Genomic DNA, 25,044 nt, shown 5'->3' on the forward strand with positions numbered 1-25,044 from the left:
ACCGACCGCCGTCAGCTGCCCCCTTCAACCCGCAAGATGCCGACACTGCTAGCCATTGACGTTGTCAACCACGGGAGACTTGTTGCCATTGAGTTTTTTCTCCTCTCACGCGATCTGCACAGACGACAAGCAGAGTAGTGGTGGTTCCATCAAGAAGGTGCATCACCTTCTCTTCATTGGATTTCAATTACTGTTTTCTCGCATATGTAGATCTACTGTCGATCCCTTATGTGGGACGAACTGGCCATCCCTTTTTGTTGAGTTTGTAACACCCATAAAGTCTCTAGTAAATTTTATGTAGTTTTTGCATGATAAGAATGAGTTTTATGTGGGTTCCCTCTACAAAAAAAAAAAAAAAAAAGAAGGAAAATAGAACAAAAAAGAAGCATGGCCAAGGTTTGAACCTTGAACCTTTAGTAGGTGACAAACTTTAAGTAGAATGGGATAACCAATAGTCCAAGAGGAAGTATTGTTAGGAAGGAAAGGGAAGTAGTAGTTAAGGGTAGGGAGGGTGAAGGGACACCTTCCACTTCGAAGAAAAGTTTATCTTTTCTTTCTCCCTCCACTTAGAATGATTCTTTTTTTTTACTTCTTCCTTTTTAGAAATAAATGGAAATAAAAAGGTAAGAGAAAGAAAAGTTCATTCTTTCTTCTTCCTTTTCATGTAGAAAAAGAAGGAAGAAAAGGGCAAGGGAATTTGGTTTCTCCTTTCTTCTTCTTCTTCTTCTTCCTCCACCGAAACTTTAAGTCCCTCTTCCCCATTGCCGAATTCAAGCTAAGGGTTTCCTTCCTAAGGAAACTTCACAAAGGGAAGTTCTTGAAACATACTTCTCATTACAAGAAAAATAAGGGAAAGGGAATTCTAGAAGCGAAAAGGGTCTTCTTCTTCTTCTCCACCAAGGGTATTCTCTTAGTAAACCAAGCAAGAGGATGTAAGTATCTCCCTCACATACGGTACAAGTAGTTTACGAGTGTTTTCCATGGTTGATGTGCTTAAAAACATAGAAATCATGCTTATAGGTTTCGGCCAAGAAAAGATTAAGGGCTTAGGAAAGTTTAAACTCTAATTAGGTTTGCTTATGTATTTTCTTATGATGCCTAACAAGCTAGGTAATGTTATTAAGATGTTATTCATGATTTATGTTGCTTGAAAACCTAAAAATCATGCTTATAGGTTTCGGCCAAGAAGAGATTAAGGGCTTAGGAAAGTTTAAACTCCATTTATATTACGCCCCCTGAGGAGTCCCTGCCAGACAAAAATCCGATAGCATCTCCCCTGTACCGATGACAATATGAAGCATACTGTAACGACCTAGCCCTTTGGCCTCTTGGGCGGCCCTTGTGGCGGCCCAATTGGCGGCCGCTTATGTCGTCAGCCCATTTGACGACTTCTCATGTCGTCGACCGACAACCCTTTGGCTGTATCGTTACTCATTAAGACTTTCCACCCCTGACAATAGATTTTTACCTTCCTCAGGATTCGAACTCTAGACTTCCGGACTTAAGTATTAGAGTTTATTTTATATATTATGTTTTTTTTATCTCGCATAATTTATAATTATCTATCTTAGGGTTATATTTTATATATAAACTTATCCTGTATTCTCTATATATGCAATGGGAGGGAAGAGTCGAGTTTCATTAGAACAAAAGTTGATCGTTCATTCCAAATAATTTAGTGTCATCGGTCCCATATCAAGATTGTAAATCACGGGATTTTTTTAAGTAGAAGATGAAACGGCCCTTTAAAACGATCCATATATTCGGAAAAGAGATAAATAAATCACGGGAATCCATTGTAGCATTCGGCGAATGAGTAAAATCTCACGGCATGCGGTGGGGTCTCTCTCGCCCTTGGTTTCCCTCTGCGATCCCCGATTTTCCGACGTGGTAAAACCCGCGAATCACTGACTGCCACTTCATCTCTTAATTCCTCCTCACTTATCTGTTCATATCGCATATGCCTACTAGCTAAGCTAATTTCTCACTAAATTCTTGTGCATCTCAATTCCACCACACTTATCAAATCATATGCCACTTCCTTACCTGCTAATTTCTCAATTCTATGGCAGCTGCAATTCGCTCGACCGGACAAATCCCTCTACCGTCCATTCGAAACACCTGCTCTTCTACACGGCATTGTTGGCCATCAATGAGTATGAATGGCTGCTATGGAGGTAGTACTGCCACCGACAAGTCGGCGGTGGGTGTCTGCGAGACGCGGACTTTGGCATCAGTGTCGGAGTCGGAGCATGCGGTGCCACAGCTTAAATTAGCGGTAGCAGCGTTGGAGGCCCAGCCACCAGAGTCCACCTCTGGCATTATCCGTCTCCAGGTACGAAAAGAAAGCAAACACCACCTTATCATCTGTGCTTTGCATCTTTTTGATTGGTTGCTTTTCTATCCACATCATCTCCTCCCCGATTCGATGCGGAGAGTGTTTAATTTCATGTTTTAACTAATTTTGGCTAATAATATATTCCATTTCACAAACTAAGATGGGGAATGTGTATGAATTTAAATTGCCTGAATTTGTGAGTTAGATATGATTTGGTCCATCAGATTATTTTTGGTAAAAACAATTCAATAGGAATATCTTGGGTGTGAATAGAGAGAAGATGCGTTCAATTGTGCACTTTGAGATTTTTTAAATTAGAGTGTGTTATGGTAAAGAAAATATATACATTAAGTGCATGCGTCGATATATATATCTATTAATTATTGTCGACTTAGGCCATACACCCAACCTATGTGTAGGTGCCAATTCGTCAGCGGAGGGATGCCCTGGAGTGGCTACAAGCACAACATCAAGCCTCCTCAAGCCCTTGTTGTTTCTTCTCCTCCAGGACGCTCAATCAGACTTCGACAATCCTCCCTTTGGTCACTAGCAAAGGAGTAGTGAGGCTGCTGAAAGATGATGATGATGTGAATCAAGCATTAGTTAGCATAGCTGGTGTTGGCTCTGCAGTCTTCTTCCGAGGCTTTGATTCCTTTGCCTTACATGACTGGCAATCCATTAGAAGGTAGTAATCATTCAATTCTTGTTTTTATTTTCCAATATAAGCAATGGATTTCATTAAATTGATGTTGAAACTTGGTCCTTTCATCATTCACTTCTCTGTCTCTTGACTTAATTAGCCCAACCTACAAATCAATTGACTTGCTCAAAGGCGAAATCTTTGAGTCTCTATATAGCGAGTTAAGCATACTTGTCTCCTCTGACCTATTGCTATCTATTGATGATGCCAAATTTTCATCACACAACTTAAGATTGATCGACCAACAAAGTGAAGAAATCATTGTTTACATTTACATAAATAAATCAGTTGAAAGTTCTGACTACCTTGTTAGGATCTACGGAGAGGTTCGGTCTTTTCGGTCTAATTTTTTAGTTAGTTTTGTCCCCTATAGTGTATATCAGTATATGGCTGTACCTTTCTTACTGTCATTCTAAATAGATGGTTTAATCATGGCAATAATAACTAGTGACATTTTTATGAAACAGATAAACCACAAATTCACTGACCAAGGCAATACAAGCACAATGATCATCATCAGTGATGGGCAGTGAAGGATTAAGTTGTTTTGCACTTAAATAGCTTTCCTTGTGAGAGTCATGAACTGAGTTGTTTTATCTGTCACAACAATTTGTATTGTTGTCGGAAACGATGTTGGATCAATATTTGATACACACTTGTTGTTTCACATAAATGAACCAACACATCGAACAGGTAAAAATGTTTTGTCACATGATTTTCATGTTTGTATTCCATGAGTTAGAAGTGACTTAGCATGATTTTATTTCTAGATAGAGCCTTTAATACCTTTGTAGGGAAATGGTAACCATAGTAGTATTGAATGCCTGGTTGTCTTAATTTATCTTGGATTTGTTTTTGTTTCTTGTCAAATTGTCATACTAAAATTTTGATATCAATCAAAACACATATTTCTTGGTATGCTTAGATTCCTTTCTGAGGATTGTCCTTTTATTCGTGCCTATGGTGCCATGCGTTTTGAGGGAAGAACTATAATTGCCCCTGAATGGAAGGGTTTTGGTTCCTTTTTCTTCATTGTCCCTCAGGTACACTAGCTTCTTTTATCATTCCATTATATTTAGCTGCAACTAATTCATATTTTCTCTCTCTATCAATTGTGTTTTGGAACTTGAGTGAAGTAACCAACTTTAATTTCTTAGTCAGTTGTTATTTTTAAAAAATCAATAATAGGTCGAATTCAACGAGCTTCAAGAAAGTTCAATGCTTGCTTTGACTATTGCATGGGATAACAACCTTCTATGGACATGGCAAAGTGCCATAAATGAGCTTAAAGATACACTTGGACAGGTATACTATTGAGTGATGAATATTTTCTTTCTTGACAACTTTAAATTATCTCTACCAATAGATAATGAGAATTACATAGCCAAACTTTAACATCCTTGATCGTTGCAGATCTCCCCTTGTTTAGGTCGACTGAGGAAGTTAGACACAAAATCAGTTGTTCTCAACTTTCAGCATTTTCCATCCAAAGGATCTTGGGATATATCTGTTAAAAGAGCTCTTGAGATAATAAATGGAACAGAAGAAGAACTGGTGAAGGTAGATTACCTTATTTGAGAAATTAAAACCATGGCAAATTATCATTAGCTCAAACCATGATAAGACATTATTCTTGGTTTATGAGTGACATTTATCCACATTGAATGCTGTTTCTCAATTTAACCAGATCTATGCATTTGTAAATTTTGGGCAATGTTAGCATACTAGTTATTCTTATTGAATAAAACTTATGTCACAATTTGCATAGATGAGAGAACTGACTCATTAATTTGTACCCAACCAGTGGCCCAAAATGCTTAAGCCCATGCTATTTGTAACTCACCCATCTAAGCTTAGAAACCCCTTTATTGCCCATGGGTATCTCAACTTATACCTTCTCTTGCGACATAGGTTGTTTCCCCTGCCATTCTTTAGAATATAATTTTTTGTCCTTTACTGACACTATTCATTTGTCTAGGTTGTACTTGCACGATGCAGTAAATATATAACTGATACTACAACAGATCCTTTAGTTCTGTTAGCTAGTTTAAAGGTATGACATCTTTCATTTTTGTGCACACTCATCCATTACTGGCTAGCTTAACTTCTTTCACTTGCATCCTCAACAGGTTGAAAGCCAAAACTGTTTCCAGTTCTATTTACAGCCACCAGATTCGCCAGCATTCATTGGAAATACAGTAAGTTTTACCTTGTTCTATGGCTAACGCTACAATTGAATCTGTAACCTGTGTGGAAGCTACATATGACAACTGTCGTTGATATTTATGTGAAACGAATTTCAATTGTTGTATAAATATTTCAATGATTTATAATTGTACTTTGCTAAATTAATAATGCTTCCCCATTCTTTAAATATATATTTTTACATTTTAATAAATCTTTGCACCCATTTAAAATTATTCTGCCTCTGCCTGTACTAGTGCTTGATTGGTTTAAGATTGTTCTAGTATATATGATATGATCAGGACTTGAGTTGCAATGCCCTTCATGGAGGAAATGACTAGCTATCTCACTTCACTTCCTAAACTTGTTTAATGCAAAGTGACCTATGATCATTATGTTCCTATTTTCCCCTACAGACTTTCACATGGAAAGTGTCTCATCAGTAATTTTCACATGGAAGTTCAACAAACATGCACATTAGTATCCGAAAAATCCTGTAATCTGCTATTTTTTTATATTTTTTTTGGCCGTAGTAGTAATGTACAAAAAGGTCAAGTGCTGTTTATAGTTTGTCTTTGGCATACAATTCCCAATTAAAGATACCATTTAAAGAAAACAAAGGAAGATAACAAGAAAGCAAAAGATTTCTTGCTTCAAAGATGACTTCATGTTTGTAAATATTGTGGACATTTTGAGATCCCCTTTGTTCATAACTCCCATCATCATGCATCATTGCTGTGATCTCTATGATAATATAACTAACCAATGTAGATTCTTAGGCTCTCAATTCTATCTTTGTTGTTAATTAAATTGCATGAGACTAAAGATCTTCCTTACAAATTATTCTGAATAGCCAGAGCAGTTGTTCCATCGGAAATGCTTACATGTTACAAGTGAGGCTTTAGCTGGAACACGCGCAAGGGGTATAACTAAGAAAGAGGATCTGCAGATCGGTCAAGAGTTACTTTGCAGGTTGCTCGTTTTCTATTTATCTAAGAAATATTTTATATTTTCCATCAACACAAGATATTTTTTCACATATAGTTGTAGAAAATCTGCAAATTTGTATCCTGAGAAGTTTTGTGCTTCTTGCCATAATTGTTTATGTTACTTCACACTTTCCGCTCATGCTTAATTAGGCAATCATAGAGTAAATTTCTGTCTTGATCAGGTATCACTCTTGACATTTGTTGTCTTTCTTGCAAAGTTGTATTTTTCTCTAACAAGAAGGATGTTATTGCCTTTTACTCTTTTTACTCTCTTTTTTTATGATACTCATGTAGTTTCTTAAGAAATTGAACTTTTAGGTTAACTAGTTTGTTTTCAATTGGTGACCATTTGGTGACTATGAAGATCTATCATGCCATCTCAACTGAACAATTTAAAAGTTAACAAACGAAGCAGCCGAAATAGGAGTTGGAGGCAGAGAAATTGCTGAGGTTTTTTTTTTTGGTCCTAAATGGTTTCAATTCTTTAGCGAAAAGTAGCCCTGAATTATTATACCCATTGTGCATTGACATTTACATATTATGGGTGGTCAGAGCATGACTTGGATTGATATTATTGTTTCATTAAGCTTATTTAAACAATCTATAAGCCATCAAAAGTACCATCTGCTTATATTGCATACAAGTGCAAGTCGTGTTATGATGAAAAGTTTCAATTCATTTTTTGTCTTGTTAGGCTAACTTGTTTTATGATGTGCTTATTTTATCTATGAATTTTCAATTCCTAATTTCCTGTCTGGGTCAGCCACTTCTCAAGGATATTTGATTGAGTGATATTTGGTGATTACTGCCTCGCAAAACATAAATATGTACTAATAAATATATGTACTGATAAATTGATGATATTTTCCTGACTTGCAGCCCTAAAGATAATATTGAGTTTGTTATAGTACGAGAGAGCATTAGAGGAAAATTAGAGGCACGTTAAGTGTGAAATTCTTCTAGTATTTTAATTTTTATTCTCCATATAAAACCGTTAGTTTTTTTTTCCTTACCTGTAATTTTGTTACATAGGTTATTTGTGATGATGTAATAATTCAGCCATGTAAAGCACTTCGAAAGCTTCCTAGAGTCCAACATTTATCAGCTCAATTATCGGGGAGGCTAAGGGATAAATTTTGTGAGGTAAATTTCCAATAATTCTGCCGGGTTATCTCCTTGATAAGTATCAATACTTGAAACTAAATAGACACTGACAATTACTTGTTTCATTCATATTCTAGCCAATAGATTTTAATTTACTCTAGTGTCTTTTTATTCATGTTATTAACTTTCTAATTGCATTGCCTCAGTGAAGTTTTGTCTTGTGATTCTTGCCCATTGATGTGTAACATGTCCACGACCTTTAGATATTTATCTGGACTACACTAATAATGAAGTTTTTATCTTATTTTCTCTAGCATATTGAGAAATAGTATTTTGGATTCTTTGCAGTTCGATATTCTGTCATCCCTTCACCCAAGCCCAGCTGTTTGTGGACTGCCTATGGAAGATGCTCAGCGATTTATAAATGAAAATGGCATGTATCTTTTCTTTTGCTCTATTATGCCTCTTTAGAAAAGAAGTCGGAAGCGACTCTAGTAACCAGTTGAAGTTTTGAAAGATTTTTTTTTTTTTCATCAAACCAAACTCTAGCTCTAAATTTTCAACAATGCTCGATGGACTGAGTCCTCATCAATAGGATGAGTGAATTAACGTCTCAAAGAAGGAAAAACTAGCAGATTTTCACTTTTTTGTTCTCTTTTGTAAAATTCTCATTTGTGGTAAATTTATCCATTGATGGGGAACTTGAACAGCTGCTATCCTTGTCTACCGCTGTGTATTAAAACAACTAGAACCCCGCAGCTATATTGATGGATAAACTGTAAAATCTATGAGAAATTAGGATATAAATTCATTCTTTGGTTGCTGCTCGAGTTATAATGCTGTTGATAAATTGAACCAATGTTGGATTTATTGTTTTGGGACAATCTACTTTTAGTTCATAGTAAATGACTGTTTTTTTTTAAAAAATATGTGCCATTTTCTGGTGATGTGGTAACTATACTAGGTGTATTATGATCCATAAGCTGAACGTATACAAGATGGAGCTGCTAAGAAAATAAATGTATACAAGTTGGGGAAGCTATAAGTTAACTGATAAAAAAAAAATCAAATATAGAAGATGGAGAAACTAGAAATTGAATAGTACTCCAGCTTTTAACTTGTTGAATCATTTGTATGATTAACTTGATATTTTGTCATTAGTTGTTGGTTCCTACTGAGAAACTGCTTTCTTGACTGTATCTAAATCCTACTGTAGCATAGCAAACCTTGGATGTTTCCTTGAATCTGTTTGATATATAAAAGTGATATACTAATGTGGTAGCTCTCTTGTTCTGACATGAGAAACTGTTTACCCTTTGCTAGAAACTTTTGATCGAGGAATGTATGCTGGTCCTGTTGGTTGGTTTGGAGGAAGGGAAAGTGAATTTGCTGTTGGGATCAGATCAGCTTTAGTGGTAAATGTAAGTTAGCCGTTCCAGTTTCATTGTTTTCTTTCTTGTTTAATATGTTACTACAATCATTATAACGAAACAATGTTGGAAACATCCTGACACATTTTGAGTTAATGTAATTCAATAAAGTATCTTCATGCACTTGTATTATTAATAAGTACTGTGCAATTATCTTTTCTAAAAGACCTGCCTTTTACTAGGTACATGATTTATTGAGGTAGGACCAACTCATATCTTTGTTTTTATTGTGTTATTTTCATTTGTTCCAACTTACTAGGAAGGTCACTCACTGCCTTCTATTTGTATCATCAAAGAAGAAAAACAACTTCCAGTGTTTCCCACTACACTAGTTTAAATCTCAGTCAAATGCATTTAACTTATCCAATTACAGGGAGTTGGAATGTTAGTTTATGCTGGTGCTGGAATAGTAGAGGGGACAAATCCTTCCTCGGAGTGGGAGGAGTTGGATCTGAAGGAATCCCAGGTTCAAACATGCGCTCCTCCCAGTATTTTCTGTCACTTTCTTGTGTGGATATGTTATTCCTTCTCTTTTCCGCTACCCCTTTCAGTTCACAAAGTTGCTTCAGTATGAAGACACAGTTGCGTGCTTTTAAGAATTAAAGAGGACAAGCACGGTATAACTTCATTATCCATTGTTTGGGATTATATGTCATCTTATACATATATGCTCTTGATTTCTTCATGACCTTTACGTGATAGATGCAAATGATATGGTTCAATCTTTATGCAAGTAAAAAGTTTCTGTCTGTCTATCTATCTGGTTCCTGAGTTCAAAGCTATGGCAGGTGTTTGGTACTTCATGATTGCTATATCATGAGAAATGTTTACCTTCTCAATTGCAGTGTTCACTGAAAATGGGTAAAGGCATGCGAATTGATATTGGCTAATATTAATTGGTCGGCGGGCGACCCCATTCATCTGAAATAGTTAGGAATGGGGATTCATTCGGCATGCTCGGGCAAAGAGATGAGGAGTATCTTCAATGACAGTTCAAATCCAATGTTTGTCAGGTGCAATCGTAGTAGCATCTGTTTCATTTCTTTTATGATAGTATTAGGAAATTGAAATACATACGAGATGAGTATGCATAATTATATCAACATTTTATCTGCAGTGTGATGATTAATTTGACCTCTTGCATTGTTCTATATTCTTGTTTGGAGTGGGTGAAGTGGGAGAAGTTTTCAAGTATTTTGTATTTTTACATATATGAAACTCTTCAAAACAAATTAATACCATGAAATCAAATACAAATAAATTGAACTGCAGATAAAATTGATACATGTATGAAACAAAAAACTTGATGAAACCTGAAATGCAAATTGACATACAATCTACAATAATTTTAAAGATGATCTTAAAGATGTCCCAATTTGATCAAACGAGTGCATTTGAATGTATCGAGAAAAAAAAAAAAAATCAAAATGCAAAATTTTCTCCATGTGGTTTTGGTTGAAAGATTCACTAATTCACACCAAAACCTACTAGTCTGCAAAGAATTTCATTGTTCTTTGCCGGATTGCTTCCTTGACAAACCTTCAGAAACAATTAGAAGAGTATGACAGCATGATTTATAGATCATTTGAACATCCATAAATATGTAGATATTTGCTAAACACATGATATTTTAAACTGTACCTTTAGTAGATTTCCAAGGTACATCAACATCCATCCCATCCTCATCTTCCTCGCTGTCAGCTTCAACCATTTGATCTTCTAGTGCTCCCTCATGGTTATCCAAAAGCTCTTGCAAATCTCATAAATAAAAAAATAGATGATATGCACATTCATTAGTTAAGTATTGAGGGAAAGGAAGACACATATGAGATACAAGTAATGAGGGATAAGAGAGGTATTGTGATAGTTGTTAGATTATATATATTTATTTGTTTATAGTTTTTAGGACAATTTAGTTTTTTTTTTTTTTTTTATATTTAGAGTTTAGAGTTTCTTAAAACTATATAAGACCTTATCCTCTGTATTTCTAAGAATCAATTTTGGATCGAATAATATGGTTAATTTTTTTCTTCTCTTAATTTCTACACGCTATCAGAGCGGTTCTCCTTCTCTGACCTAATTTTTTCTACTGCCCCCTGTTATTGCTTCCTGTTGCTGCTACCGTCTTCTACTGCTGCTGTTGATTTCGGTGCCAACATCTATTTTCTATCCTACTGCTATTGATTTCAACGCCAACATCTATTTTCTGTCGATTTTGACGCTGACGCCCTGTCCTACCGATTTCGTATATGTTTGAGAAATTTCAACAGTTCCTTGCTTCACAACCACAACCCTTTGCCATGTCAGCTTCCTCTCATATAGGTTTGCCATCGTCTGGTATTTCAGGTATATCTTCATCCTTGTAGATTTTAGACTCTAGTGTCTTCCATCATATGTTATCCAATTTATCATCTTTTGTTTCTTTTTCTCCCAGTTCATCTATATCTATTGTGACTGCTGATGGTACTTCTATGTCATTAGTAGGTGTTGGTTCAATTGTTACATCTTCTTTATCTCTTACTAATGTTTATTATTATATTCTGAGTCTTACTTTAAATCTTATTTCTGTTAGTCAATTATATGAGTCTGGATACCTACCTAGTCTTTTTTCTTCATCCAATTGTTACGTTCAGGACCCGTGATCTCAGAGGATGATTGGGACCGATCATAGGCAAGGAAGATTCTATGTTTTAGATTAGCTCAAAGTACCAGAAGTTGTAGCTTCAATTGTGGATTTATCATCTTTTCATTTGAGTCGTCCATCTTCTGATTTATTTTATTTGTGTCACTCTCATTTAGGTCATGTTTCAGTGTCTTGTTTGCAGTTTTTAGATTCTACAGGAGTATTAGGACCTTTAAAAAGTTCTGATATTTCTGATTGTAGTGGTTATAAACTGACCAAATTTTCTACCTTACTATTATCTAAAAGTCTTTCTTTTTCTTCTGCTCCATTTGATCTTATCCACTCTGATGTGTGGAGACCCTCTCCTATTCCTACAAAAGGGGGTTCAAGGTATTATGCTTCGTTTATTGATGATTACACTTGTTACTCTTAGGTTTATCTTATGAAATATAGGTCTGTACAGATACTCCTGAACAGAATGATGTGGCTGAACAAAAACATAGGCATCTTGTTGAAACAACCCGCTCATTTTTATTGTTTGCTAGTGTTCCTAGTACCTTTGGGGAAAAGCAATCCTTACCACTGTTTACGTGATTAATAGAATTCCAACCTCACACAATTCAGACTTGTCACATTTTAAAAAATTGTATGGGCACGCTCCTCTCTACTCCTCTTTGCGTGTTTTTGATTGTACTTGTTTCATCCTTCGTCCACATGTCGAGCGTAATAAATTAGCCTCTCGGTCTGCTCTTTGTGTCTTTCTGGATTATGATATTAGTCAAAAAGGATATCGTTGCTTTGATCTTGTTAGTAAAAAATTGTATGTCTCTTGTCATGTTGTGTTTCTTGAACATATTTCATTCTTTTCTATTCCTGCTAGTTCACATAATATGACAAAATCGGATCTACTTTGCATTGATCCTTTTAATACCAACACTAAGGAAGCTTCACCCACAACTCCTACTGGTAGCTCAACTGAATATGGTACTTTGGTTCCCGAGATATCCGCTCCACATGCTCCTCCTTCTGCCACTATCGAATCATCTTTTGAGGTTGTGGACGATTCTTCTCTCCACCGCCATCAATTTACTCATGTTCGTAAGTCTACTAAACTACCAGCTTTTGCTTACTCCTGTTATTCTCATTCTTTTGCTTCATTTATTGTATCTATTCATTGTCTTTCTGAACCCGTATCCTATAGAGAAGCTGTTTGTAATTCACTTTGACAGAGTGCTTTGGCTAAGAAACTAACTGCTTTGCATTAGAGTTATATATGAGATTTGGTTCCATTGCCACCAAGAAAACATACTAGTTATTCTCGTTGGGTATATAATATCAAAACTAAATTTGATGGATCTATCGAACGATACAAAACTCATCTTGTTGCTAAAGGTTATTTTCAGAAGTATGACATGGATTATGAGGAAATATTTGCTCCTGTTGCAAAAATGACGACTGTTCGTACTCTGATTGTTGTTGCTTCTGTTTGTCGATGGAGAATATCTCAGATGGATGTTAAGAATACATTTCTAAATGGTGATCTTCATGAAGAAGTTTATATGACACCTCCTCCTGGTATTTCACACCAACTTGGTGAAGTTTGCAAGCTTCGTAAAGCGCTTTATGGTCTCAAACAAGCACCTCATGCTTGGTTTGAGAAGTTCTTTACCGTGATTACTTCGTTTGGTTTTCATCCTAGTAATCATGATTCAACATTGTTTGTCAGATGTACGAGTGCAGGTCGTATTTTTTTTTATCATTATATATTGATGACATGATTATTACTGGTGATGATTCTGATGGAATTGCTTCCTTGAAGTCTGAGTTGACTCATTATTTTGTTATGAAAGATTTGGGTATACTATGCTACTTTCTGAGCATTGAGATTGCTTATTCCCCGAAAGGTTATCTTTTATCTCAGTTAAAGTATATATCTGATCTGTTTGAACATTCTCGTCTTATTGATAATAGAGTTGTTGATACTCCTATTGAGACTAATGCTCGATATTCTCCATCTGATGGCTCACTTTTGCTGGATCCTAGTTTGTACAGAACTATTATTGGAAGCTTAGTTTATCTCATCGTGACTCATCCATATATTGCGTATACTGTTCATGTGGTTGGTCAATTTATCGCTGCACTAATTACAGTTCATTGAGATGTTCTTCGTATTCTTAGGTATTTTCGGGGCACTCAATTTCAAAGCCTTTTATTTCCTTCTACTTCATCTCTTGAGCTGCGTGCATACTCTAATGCGGATTGGGCTGGTGATCCTACGGATCGCAAATCTATCACTAGCTTCTGCGTTTTTTTCTTGGTGATTCGTCCATTTCTTGGAAGAGTAAAAAGTAAGATGTTATTTCTAGATCTTCCACAGAAGCTGAGTATCGTGCCATGACCTCAACTATTTATGAGATAGTTTGGTTGGTTGCGGATATGGGTATCTCTCTTGATCAACGTACTCCGTTATATTGTGATAATCAGAGTGTTATTCAAATTACGCGCAATTCAGTTTTCCGTGAGCGGACGAAACATATTGAAATTGATTGTCACATTACTCGTCACTATCTTTGGATTGACACTATCACATTGTCTTTTGTTCCTTCAAAGATACAGATTGCTGATATGTTTACCAAGACACATTCCGCTTCACGTTTGCGTTTCTTATCTGACAAACTCTCAATGCTTCTAGTTGTAGCATCATGAGTTTGGGGGGATGCTAGATTATATTTATTTATTTATTTATTTATAGCTTTTAGGGTAATTTGGTTTTTTTTTATATATATTTAAAGTTTAGGGTTTCTTAAAACTATATAAGACCTTATACTCTGTATTTATAAGAATCAATTTTGGATTCAATAATGTGATTAGTTTTTTCTGCCTCTTAATTTACCGTGCATAACCAATGCATGTAGCAATAGACAGATTAGTAAATGTCAAATACAGGAGTACAGGACTATCATTTCACCTTCAACATTTGATCATGTGAAATGCTGTCGAGAAGGTGCTTATCGTCTCCCTTCACATAACTGGGACGGTTGTGAGAGGTACTGGAACGAGCATTATCATCTTTTGCCACCAAGAAGCTGCTTATCGTTTGAGAATGCTGCAAGGCCAACATGAGATGGGATGTCAAAACCGAACATACTTTTAAAAATATTGACAACAATAGTGCAAAAGACGCACTAAGGCACTCAATTGGGTATTCTGAATGCTCTACGAGTGGCTGAATTATCCTATTTGGCAGAATGTTGATCAACCTAGCAAACAAAATCTGATTTTAGAGAATAAAGAAGTTTAGGAGTTGGAATTGGAAAATAATACGGCCTAAATTAACAAATGAATTCTTGGAGAGGTTCGTCCAAAAACCTAATCACTCAATCTCATAATCTAGTGTTCATCGTGCTTTAAAATTAAGATTATTTAATAATTTACAAAAGTAAAAAAAAGAGTTCATTTATCTGTGTATAACAATTCACCTTCAATAGTGTATCAGCAAGCATAGGATGCCAGAGGAGACAGTGATTGATGATACAAAAATATTAGATTAATTAGTCGCAAATAAAAAGGAATAAAATCAGCACAACAGAGTGAAATCAACAAAAGTATTATCACTTTAGGATAGAGATCTACCTGCATTCCTTGAAATGGCCCGACGAATATATATAATAATAAAGTTCCACATATAAGATTTCTACCATTCCGAATAAACATGTTTGACATGAAATCAGAGTAAGAGAATTTATGATGACTGGAACTGAGTAAGCAGTTTCTCTCCTACATCAACGTACAGATGATTACAAAGCAATGCTGCTATTAAAAAGACAATGTGATGAATGTTAATTATATTTGCTTCCAACCAGAACCCTTAATTCAGAAACATTTTATTTGCTCTCAGTTTGAACATCAACATTTGCAATCAAAATTCATCTTGGAAATTCTCATGGTCAACTAAGATCAACAAACTTCACATAAAAAAGTAATTTTAGTTAAAAATCATCAATATTCTAATCATAATGTTACTGTAAAACACTGGATAACCATAGAAATAATATAAAATTGAACTACACTGCAAACTGAAAAGATTACAGCTAGAGGTGTAAGATATATATAAAAAAAGATAGACAAACTTGATTCTACTCCGTCGAACTGAAGGGTTAATGGATCTGGAACAAATGATGATATAGCATAGATTTTTCTTTTTATGCGAATTTTCCTTCATGCGTACGTCAACCAAAGCCCTGTGTGTGCTATCCGATCCGCTTTTGTCGGCATGTAATTAAAGAGACTCCAGATGGAAGGGAAGGGGGAATTCTCACCAGCAAAAATCAATGTTCTACGGTACTGAGGTTTTTCAGCGCTTCTGTCAAGTCATATATCCAGTTCAGGAATCAATCAATCCGTTATGAATGCTCTTTACCTTAATTTATTTGCTCAGATTTTTAGGGTGCATTTGATTGAGGTTATTCTTGATAACCTTGGTTATCCATCCATGGTTATTAATAAAAATCCTGTTTGATTTAGGTAATCGATGGTTCCCGAGGAATGTTCCATACCTGACACGTCAACCAAAGGGACATGCAACCAGGAATTTCGGAAAACTGAAGTTTTTCTTGATTCCGGGATTAACTAATTTTTTTACTCAAAATACCCTCGGATAAGAGAAAAATGTGACAAAAAAACGTAAAGGAAAAAATAAAAAAAAATATATTTTTTTAAAAAAATAAAAAAACATTAAAAATATATAAAAAGACATAAAAAAGTTTTTAAAAAAAAGAAAAATATAAAAATAGGAAAAACTTAAAAAAATAAAAAACATTTTAAAAAAAGTAAAAAATAATAAAAAAACGTTAAAAAACATAAAAATAAAAAAAATGTAAAAAAACATAATTTTTTTTAAAAAATAATTAAAATAATAAAATAATAATAATAAATAAAAAAATAAAAAAAACAAAAATAAAAAAAACTTAAAAATAAAAATAAAAATAAAAAAACAAAAAAAATAAAAAAACATAAAAAACAAATAAAATAAAAAATATATTAAAATAAAGAAAAACATGAAGAAGAAAAAGTTAAAAATAAATGTAGAGTTTAAATAATAATAATAATAATAATAATATTATTATTATTATTATTATTATTATTATTAATCTTCTGTCAGGTTCCCCAAGACTCAGTCCCCTCATTCTCTCGATCGACTACAGCCCGGTTGGACCCTAGGGCTCAGTCCCTTCATTTCTCTTGGGCACCAACCATGTCAACTTTATGCCGATCGGACCCTAGGGCTCAGTTTTCTCACTTCTCCTGGACACCAGCCTAGCCTTACTCCCGGTTGGCTTCTTAGTCGGTGGATCCCTAGGGGATAATGCTCTCAGAGAATTACAATAACTTATCAGAGAATAACAATTATTCATCAGGGAATATTTCAATGCTCCACCACATACAAACCACGGAACCTTCCTATACCCAATGGAAGTCTGTCGTACATCCTTTTTTACCCGACACCCCCTGACATTCGACATTTTTTGATGCCTTATGATTGTGGAGGTTATGAAAGGCAGCATAAAAAGGAGATCATTTCCGCTGGCCAGGTACACGCTAGGTAGTAGTCTTACTTACGCACACACATTTATTATTCTTCTTTTTCTTTTCGCTCGTCCTCTTTCTGACTTGAGCGTCGGAGGATCTGCGCCAGAGACCTCTTCCCTGGTTCTCGCTCTAATACTCTCGGGTGCTTGGTCTGTGGTGTTTGCAGGGTCGTGAGTACTATCAGCGATCCTCTCTAATAGGCCCCAGGTTCCTCTCTTCGTCAACGTTCTTATCATCGTCAAAAGCCGACCCTGTCACTCCCCAAGACCTAGGCGGATGACATCGGCGTTGCTCGCGAATATAAATACTCAAAAATAACAAGTCTCATAAAGTGAATATCAAACCAGTAATAATATAATGGAATATTGTCTTTACAATCCAAAAGCGAAAAGTGAAAGCGTACGAGTAAAGATAACATGAACTAAAAGGAAGAATCACTTGGACATGGCTTCATTACCAACCTCAAAACGTCTCTTGCTCCTCTTTCTCGACTTGTTCCTCATCTTTATTTGGGGATGAGAGTAAGGGGAGGGGGTGAGCGCTTGGGAAAATACTCAGTAAGTGGGGTCGATCGAATATAGCATGACAGAATATAAAATATAGTAAAACATTCAGAATTCATGATAAGAATATATTTCATGAAACATGACAGAAACATAACTTAATCTCAAACAAATACTTTTAACACTGTTAATCATCTTGTTTTCTATGGTGTTACTGATCAGTCCTTATATATAATTCCTCTAAGGGGTGAGGCCATATATTGGTTATTATTACCCACTGCATCAGAGCCATAACTTGTCATATCTTATCATGTTTTCGGAAATTCCTTTTACTATATCTAAGTTGAGTCATAACAGTGCATCTTGGAAATAAAAAAATAAAAAATAAATGAATAAGTAATATAAAATGATCCATCATGAAATAAAAACATAGATTGCACAAAGCTATAATCAAAAATGAAAATCCACTTACTTTGTCAGAAACTTCTTCGATTTTGGACAGAAACTTGGGCAGAACTTGTGCAAAAATGTGATTGAAGTTTGGACGAATTTCACAAAGTGTTGATCAAAGGATTTGAGTGTGCCTTTGGAAGACAATGTATTGCCTATTTATAGGCATGAAGGGGTGGCCAAGGCATATGAAGAGATTGTTGGGAACTTGACGTCCGCTAGAGGGGGGGGGGGTGAATAGAGTCTCACCCAAATTGATCGCATCCTATAATGTTAGTATACAACGGAAATACAAAAGCAAATCTAACAAATAGAATGCTAAACCTAGAGGTAATACCAAGACAATCAAACCTCTAACACGTTTATGTAACATGGTTCAGAGATTACTTACTCCTACTCCATAGTTGTCCATAAGGTGGATGATCCCGATCCGTCGGTGGATGACTCCCCAAAAAATCTTCGGCTAGCTCAAGCTCCTTGTCGGTGGAGAAACCTCACCACAAACACTTGAATACAAGCACACCGATCACACGAGGGCTTGGGAGACTCTAATAGGCTTTAACCAAATCTATTTCGTCAATCTTAACCAAGCTTCCAATACTTGGTTATATAGGCCACGAGTTGGAAAACCCTGCCTACCAGTCGACTACTAAAACCATCAGTCGACTGCCCTCTGTGGAGATTCAACAGTTACAACCCAACGGCTCGATACCAGTCGACTGTTCCACACTACCCGAATGAACAAAAACATTCTATTCTCTCCCAGTCGTCTGCCCGGTCGACCGCACCAGTCGACTGATGAAAACACCAGTCGACTGCTACAATAATGCTATAGCACTACTACAGTAGTATATTCACTCAGCACTCGTCCTCATCCGACCAACCTAGATCTAGCCTTCTAGTCTCCTCCATCAGCCTTGCGTCCCTCGAATGCCTCCCCATCCTTCACGTCTTGCCTTCTGGAGCTTCCATCGGCCTTGTCATTGTTGTCGGGTCTTCCTTTACCAAGAGGTCGCACCTTCGGGATTTCATCCATTGCCAAGTCACACTTGGACTTACGTTTCCAAAACTATATGCTCGGACTTACACCGCCAACACTCATCCTTGGACTTTCCTCCTTTGCCAAAATCACCCTTGGACTTTCCTTGTTGTACCTGTATCCTACACACTCACAATGCTTATCAAATACAACAATAAACCTAACTTAAATCTTTATCCAAACATCAAAAACCTAGGGTACCAAAATTGCTCCAACAGAGATGGCTAGATGAATGGTCATGGCTAGCATTAAAAAGGTTAGGTGAATAGTCATGGCTAGCATTAAAAAGGCTAGGTGAAAGGTATGGCTAGATGAATTGTCACCATACCATTACAACTTAGCATAGTGTCTACTAGTGTTTATCTCCATGTCTAAAATTGGGTCTTCACATCCCACCCTTCTTATTGGAATTTTCATCCTCAAAACTTGAGCTTGCTTTATCTTCGAAGAGATATGGATAATGCTTGCGCTTCTTTTCCTCGGGTTCCTAGGTAGCTTCCTTTTCAGTGTGATTGGACCATTGTACTTTGATGTACAGGATAGTTCTTCATCTAAGTACTTGATCCTTGGTATCAATAATTCGAATGATAACTTCTTCATACTTCAATTCTTCATTCAAATTCCCTTCGATTAGGAGTGGTCTAGTTTCCAAATGTGGCTCGGATTTGGAACATATCTTCTTAGTTGGAAAACGTGAAAGAGATTATGAATCCTTGACATATCCGGCGGTAATGCTAGTCTGTAAGCTAGTGATCCCACTTTCTCTAGAATTTCGAAAGGCCCTACATATCTAGGATTTAGTTTCCCAACTTTATTGAATTGAACCACTCCCTTCATTGGAGAAATCTTTATATAGGCCTTATCTCCTGTTTTGAATTCCACTGGTCTTCTTTTTAAATTAGCCCTACTATTTTGTCGATCCTGAGCAGCCTTGAGTCGTTCCTTGACGACAGTCACTTTTTCTACCATTATTTGGATAAGCTCAGGCCCAGTGATAATTTTTTCTCCTACTTCATCCCAATATAGAGGTGACCGACACTTGCGCCCATATAGAGCCTCGTATGGGGTCATTCCAATGCTGCTATAATAATTGTTATTATAGGAAAACTCGATTAAGGGTAGGTGCTCACTCCAATTTCTATTGAAGTCCATAGCACATGCTCTTAGCATGTCTTCAAGTGTCTGTATTATCCTCTCAGTTTATCCATCAGTCTGAGGGTGATAGGCCGTGTTGACCCCATAGCTTTTTGAAAACTTTATCAAAAACGAGACACAAATCTTGGGTCTCTATCGAATAGTATGCTTGCCAGAACTTCATGCAACCGCACAATGTTGTCCATGTATGGAGTAGCCAACTTATCCATATTATAATTCATGCGGACGGGTAGGAAGTGTGAAGATTTTATGAGTCTATCCACCACTACCCATATTCGGGCTCTATCTTGACTTTGACAATCCCACCACAAAGTCCAAGGAAATGTGCTCTCATTTCCACTCTGGAATCTCTAAAGGTTAAAGAAGTCCTCCAGGTCGTTGGTGCTATTCTTTGACCTATTGGTATACTAGGTACCTAGAGACAAATTTCCCAACATCCTTTTTTCATTCCGCTTCACCAGAAGTTCTTCTTCACATCCCTATACATCTTTGTACTACCAGGGTGGTACGAGAATTTTGATTTGTGGACCTCAGATATTATTTCTTGCCAAAGATTATCAATGTCAGAAACCCACAACCTTCCTTTCATCCATAGAATCCCACTATCATTTGTTTAAAGATTAGGTGCTTTTCCCTTTTTGATCTGCTCCGTAAGTCTTGCCAACTTCAGGTTTTGCTTCTACTTTAACTTGATTGTTTCTCGAAGGCATGGTTGTGCTAAGAGCGATGCCAAAATTGTCTTGCCCATGCTCTTCGACTTAATGTATCAACTACCTTGTTTGCTTTGCCTAGGTGGCAACTTATTATTAAGTCATAATTCTTTAAGAGCTCAACCCATCGTCTCTACCTCATGTTTAATTCTTTATGCGTAAACAAATACATGAGACTCTGATGATCTGTAAACACTTCACACCTGGTACCATATAGGTAGTGTCTTTAAATTTTTAGTGTGAATACTACCGCAGCTAGTTCGAGGCCATGTGTTGGATAGTTTTGCTCGTATGATTTCAATTGTCATGAAGAGTAAGCAATAACCCTTCACTCTTGCATGAGGACGCACCCCAGACCTCATTTTGATGCATCACTATAAATAATGAAGTCTTTATCCTCTGCGGGTAGTACTAGTACTGGTGTAGATGCAAGCCTTTTCTTCAAAGTTACAAAACTCTTCTCACATTCTCCACTCTAGTTAAATTTGGAGTTCTTTTGTGTGAGCTTCGTGAGAGATATAGCTATCGAGGAAAATCCTTCAATGAATTTTCGATAATAGCCCGCTAGCCCCAAAAAGCTTCAAACCTCTGTTACTGTGTTTGGTCTTGGTCAGTCTAAAATTATTTCCACTTTCTTGGGATCTATAGAAATGCTTACTTTGGAGATTATGTGACCCAAAAAGGTGACACTTTTTAACCAAAATTCATATTTCTTGAATTTGGCATATAGTTCATTTTCTCTCAGTGTCTGGAGGGTAAGGCAAATGTGCACTTTATGGTCTTCTTCATGTGAATATACAAGGATGTCGCCAATAAACATCACCACAAATTTACCAAGATATGGTCTGAACATTCTATTCATGAGATCCATGAATGCTGCCAGGGCATTGGTTAAGCCAAACGATATTACCATGAACTCGTAGTGTCCATACATAGTTCTGAAAGTCGTCTTTGGTATATCTTCGGCCTTGTCCTTCAGCTGGTGATAACTCGACCTTAAATCGAGTTTAGAGAACACTGTAGCTCCTTTAAGTTGGTCAAAGAGGTCGTCTATCCTTGGAAGGGGTACTTATTCTTGATTGTGATTTTATTCAATTCCCGATAATCGATACACAATCTCATACTCTTGTCTTTCTTCTTCACAAATAAAACTGGGGCTCTCCACGGAGATGTGCGCAGTCTAATTTGTTTTTATGTCTAACAACTCTTGAAGTTGTTTGATCCTGTCTGAGAGCTTACGAGATGAAGCGCTGGGCGACGATGAGCGATGGCGAATAATGATACTGGTGCCGATGAATAGGAGAGGATCTAAGAAAACCACAGCGGACCTCACGAGAGACCAAAGACGAGACAATAGACCCGAGAAAACCAGAGCGGATCTATGAAAAATATCTATCAAAGATGAACTTCGGTGATGTATCTCCGTAGATCAATGGAGACCTAGCAACTCGATGGATGATCCCCTATTCCTGCGCACAATGAGACCAACCAACAAAATGTTAGTGACCTAAGATCGGGGTGGGAATCCCTGACTAGGCCCTCCGACGTTCAAGTTAGTCTCTGGTGAGAAGAAGAAGTCGTATGAAGGAAGATGAGAATTAGGGTTTGATTCAGATGCAATACCTATGTTTGCATACCTTGCCAGTGGAGAGGATTCTCCTTTTTATTCCATCTCATTTAACCTCCACAGTCATGAGGTGGACCCTAGTTTGTTAGAGTTTGTTAAAAGATGGCATAAGCCAGAACTGCAATAATAGTTTAAGGAATTTTTTTCTTACCCCAGATGTACCTTCTTTGTTGTTTAACATACCTGTGAAGATTTTTAGAAGCTATTTGTCGCCAAAATTGATTAAGCTGTCATATGATTGCATGTTGTTATAGTTCACCTATTACATATTCTTGATTGTAAGTTGGTCGAAGAGGTCGTCTATCCTGGGAAGGGGTACTTATTCTTGATTGTGATTTTATTCAATTCCCGATAATCGATACACAATCTCATACTCCCGTCTTTCTTCTTCACAAATAAAACTAGGGCTCTCCACGGAGATGTGCGCAGTCTAATTTGTTTTTATGTCTAACAACTCTTGAAGTTGTTCTTTGAGTTCTACCGGGGCCATTCGGTAGGGTACCCTCGATATTGGCGTCACACCTGGTGCTAAATTAATTTTAAAGTCTACTTCATGGTCTAGAACTGTACTAGGTAGTTCCTCAGGAAATATATCTGAGAATTCTTGAACGACTGGAATTTCTTCTAGCTTGGCCTTAGTTTTCTCTTCCACCTTGCTTATCATAGCTAGATAGATTTCATCATCGCTCCTCATGGCTTTCCAAGTCTGAGATGCGGACAGGAGTAGTCTCTTTTTCTTGTCCTTGCCATGGTAGATAATTTCTTCTTGGCTCGAAGCCCGAAGTTTGACATTCTTCCGGTGGAAATCCACTAATGCGTGGTTCTTGGCCAACCAATCCATTCCAAGAATGACATCGAATTCAACCATGTTTAGTTGAATCAGATCAGCTTTGAATGTATGATTACCAATACTGACTTGACAGCTTCGATGCAACTTATGAGTTTGGATGACCTTATTAGTGGGCATCGCTACTCTATATGGTTCATTAAGTACTTCAGCTCTGAGTCCTAACTTCTTAGTGAATCTTTTAGATATAAAAGAATGAGTGACACCACAGTCAAATAATACATAGGCAATCATTTTATTGATTAGAATGGTACCCGCCACCACATCGCTTGCGCCTTCCGCCTCTTTTTGAGTCATAGCGAACACCCGAGCATTAGGTTTATTCTCCTTTAGTTTATTATGGGCCGCAATAGAATTTGACCCTGTCCCTTGTTTCTTGGGTTTAGGATAGTCCGCAATTCGATGCCCCATCTTTCCACAATTAAAGTATGCACCGAAGATCCTACAGCATTCTTCGAGATGTCTAAAGTTACAAGTAGGACATGACTTAACGCCTTGGGAGGACAAAGTGAAAGAGGGTCCTTTGGATGGGCCACTTAATAGGTTGGGTCGTTTTAACCTTTGTTTAATTGGGAAAGATTGACTCGTGAGGGGTCGCTTGTTCTTGCCCTTGTCTTCACGCCGTTTGATGTCTGTTTCGGCTCTAATGACTACTCCCATCAGATCAGTGAAGTTGGTTAGCTTATAGACTGTTAACACTGATTGAATTTGGCTACTCAAATCCTTCTTGAAGTGATGTAGCTTCAGGGTGTCATCTACCATGATGGTTGGGTTATAAGTCCCGAGTGAGTTGAACTTTGAGGTGTACTCCACCACAAACATACTCGGAGCCTGAGTAAAGTTTTCAAATTCACTCAGCTTCTGTAACCTGAACTCAGTCGGATAGTACTGCTTCAAGAACAACTCTTTAAATTGTTGCCATGTCACTGGTCCGGCTTCAGTCATTGCTGGTGAAATGATTTCTCACCACTTCTATACCTTATCTTCTAGGAAGAGTGTCACGACGCCCACCTCAAACACCTCCGGGATTTTCAATAGTCGAAGCTAAGTCTCGATATTCTTGAGCCAGTTTTGACTAACTTCTGGGTCGAGGTTGCCATCAAATGTCGAGGCTCTGTTCTTCCGAAGAGACTCATAGTGGCACTTAATGCCACGCGGTTGGGCTTCTGGTGACGAGTTGGCATTCTGATTAGCACTTGGGGTCGCTAACCCTTGTAGTGTGGTTGCTACGATGGTAGCTGATCCTGTTTGAGAAGCTGACCGTGACGGAGATCTGGGATGAAGGAGCCTAATGCCTGGATGAAGAAGAGCGCTGATGAAATCCTCGATCTGAGAAAACCAAAGCGGATCGGGAGAAAATCAGGATCGCCGAAAGTCCTCCTCGCAAGAAGATCTAATGAAGGGAGAGAAACCCGATCAAAGAAAAACCGAGATCCGAAGCTCCAGGGACCTCCTGCACACAAGAGACCAACCAACACTATCGTCAGTGACCTAAGACCGGGGTGGGAATCCCTGGATAGGCCCTCCGACGCTCAAGTCAGTGATCTCTCTTGATCTCCAGGAAGAAGAAAGAAGATGAACCGTAGCCCCTAAAATTAGGGTTGTGAAAGTACACAATGATGTGAACCCTTACCTCGCCAACGGAGAGGATTTCCCCTTTTATACCACTTCATATAACATCCGTAGTCATGAAGTGGACCTCGGTTTGTTAGAGTTCGTTATGAGATGACGTCAGCTACGCACTTGGAGAAGATGA

The 25,044-nt window shown here is 37.2% G+C and overlaps 2 protein-coding genes across 3 annotated transcripts; one reads left to right on the forward strand and one right to left on the reverse strand.

Moving 5' to 3' along the window:
- The first annotated feature begins 1,982 nt into the window (after window positions 1–1,982).
- LOC122035899 (isochorismate synthase 2, chloroplastic-like) lies at window positions 1,983–9,888 on the forward strand. Of its 2 annotated transcripts, XM_042595056.1 has the most exons (15): window positions 1,984–2,335; window positions 2,758–3,023; window positions 3,964–4,081; window positions 4,227–4,343; window positions 4,452–4,598; window positions 5,017–5,091; window positions 5,168–5,236; window positions 6,076–6,194; window positions 7,091–7,148; window positions 7,244–7,354; window positions 7,664–7,748; window positions 8,639–8,736; window positions 9,119–9,211; window positions 9,297–9,362; window positions 9,591–9,888. In XM_042595056.1, the coding sequence occupies exons 1-14, from the start codon at window positions 2,066–2,068 to the stop codon at window positions 9,339–9,341; spliced, it is 1,671 nt and encodes a 556-aa protein (XP_042450990.1). In that variant the 5' UTR covers window positions 1,984–2,065; the 3' UTR covers window positions 9,342–9,362; window positions 9,591–9,888. The 2 variants fall into 2 exon arrangements, with proteins under 2 accessions (XP_042450989.1, XP_042450990.1); XM_042595055.1 differs by having other exon boundaries at window positions 1,983–2,335; window positions 9,119–9,362.
- Window positions 9,889–22,871: 12,983 nt separating this feature from the next.
- Window positions 22,872–24,233, reverse strand: LOC122035856. The gene has a single exon (XM_042594997.1). The coding sequence runs from the start codon at window positions 24,231–24,233 to the stop codon at window positions 22,872–22,874; it is 1,362 nt and encodes a 453-aa protein (XP_042450931.1).
- Window positions 24,234–25,044: the final 811 nt, after the last annotated feature.

Source organism: Zingiber officinale, unplaced genomic scaffold (genome assembly GCF_018446385.1).
Source record: "Zingiber officinale cultivar Zhangliang unplaced genomic scaffold, Zo_v1.1 ctg125, whole genome shotgun sequence".
NCBI classification, from domain to species: Eukaryota; Viridiplantae; Streptophyta; class Magnoliopsida; order Zingiberales; family Zingiberaceae; genus Zingiber; species Zingiber officinale.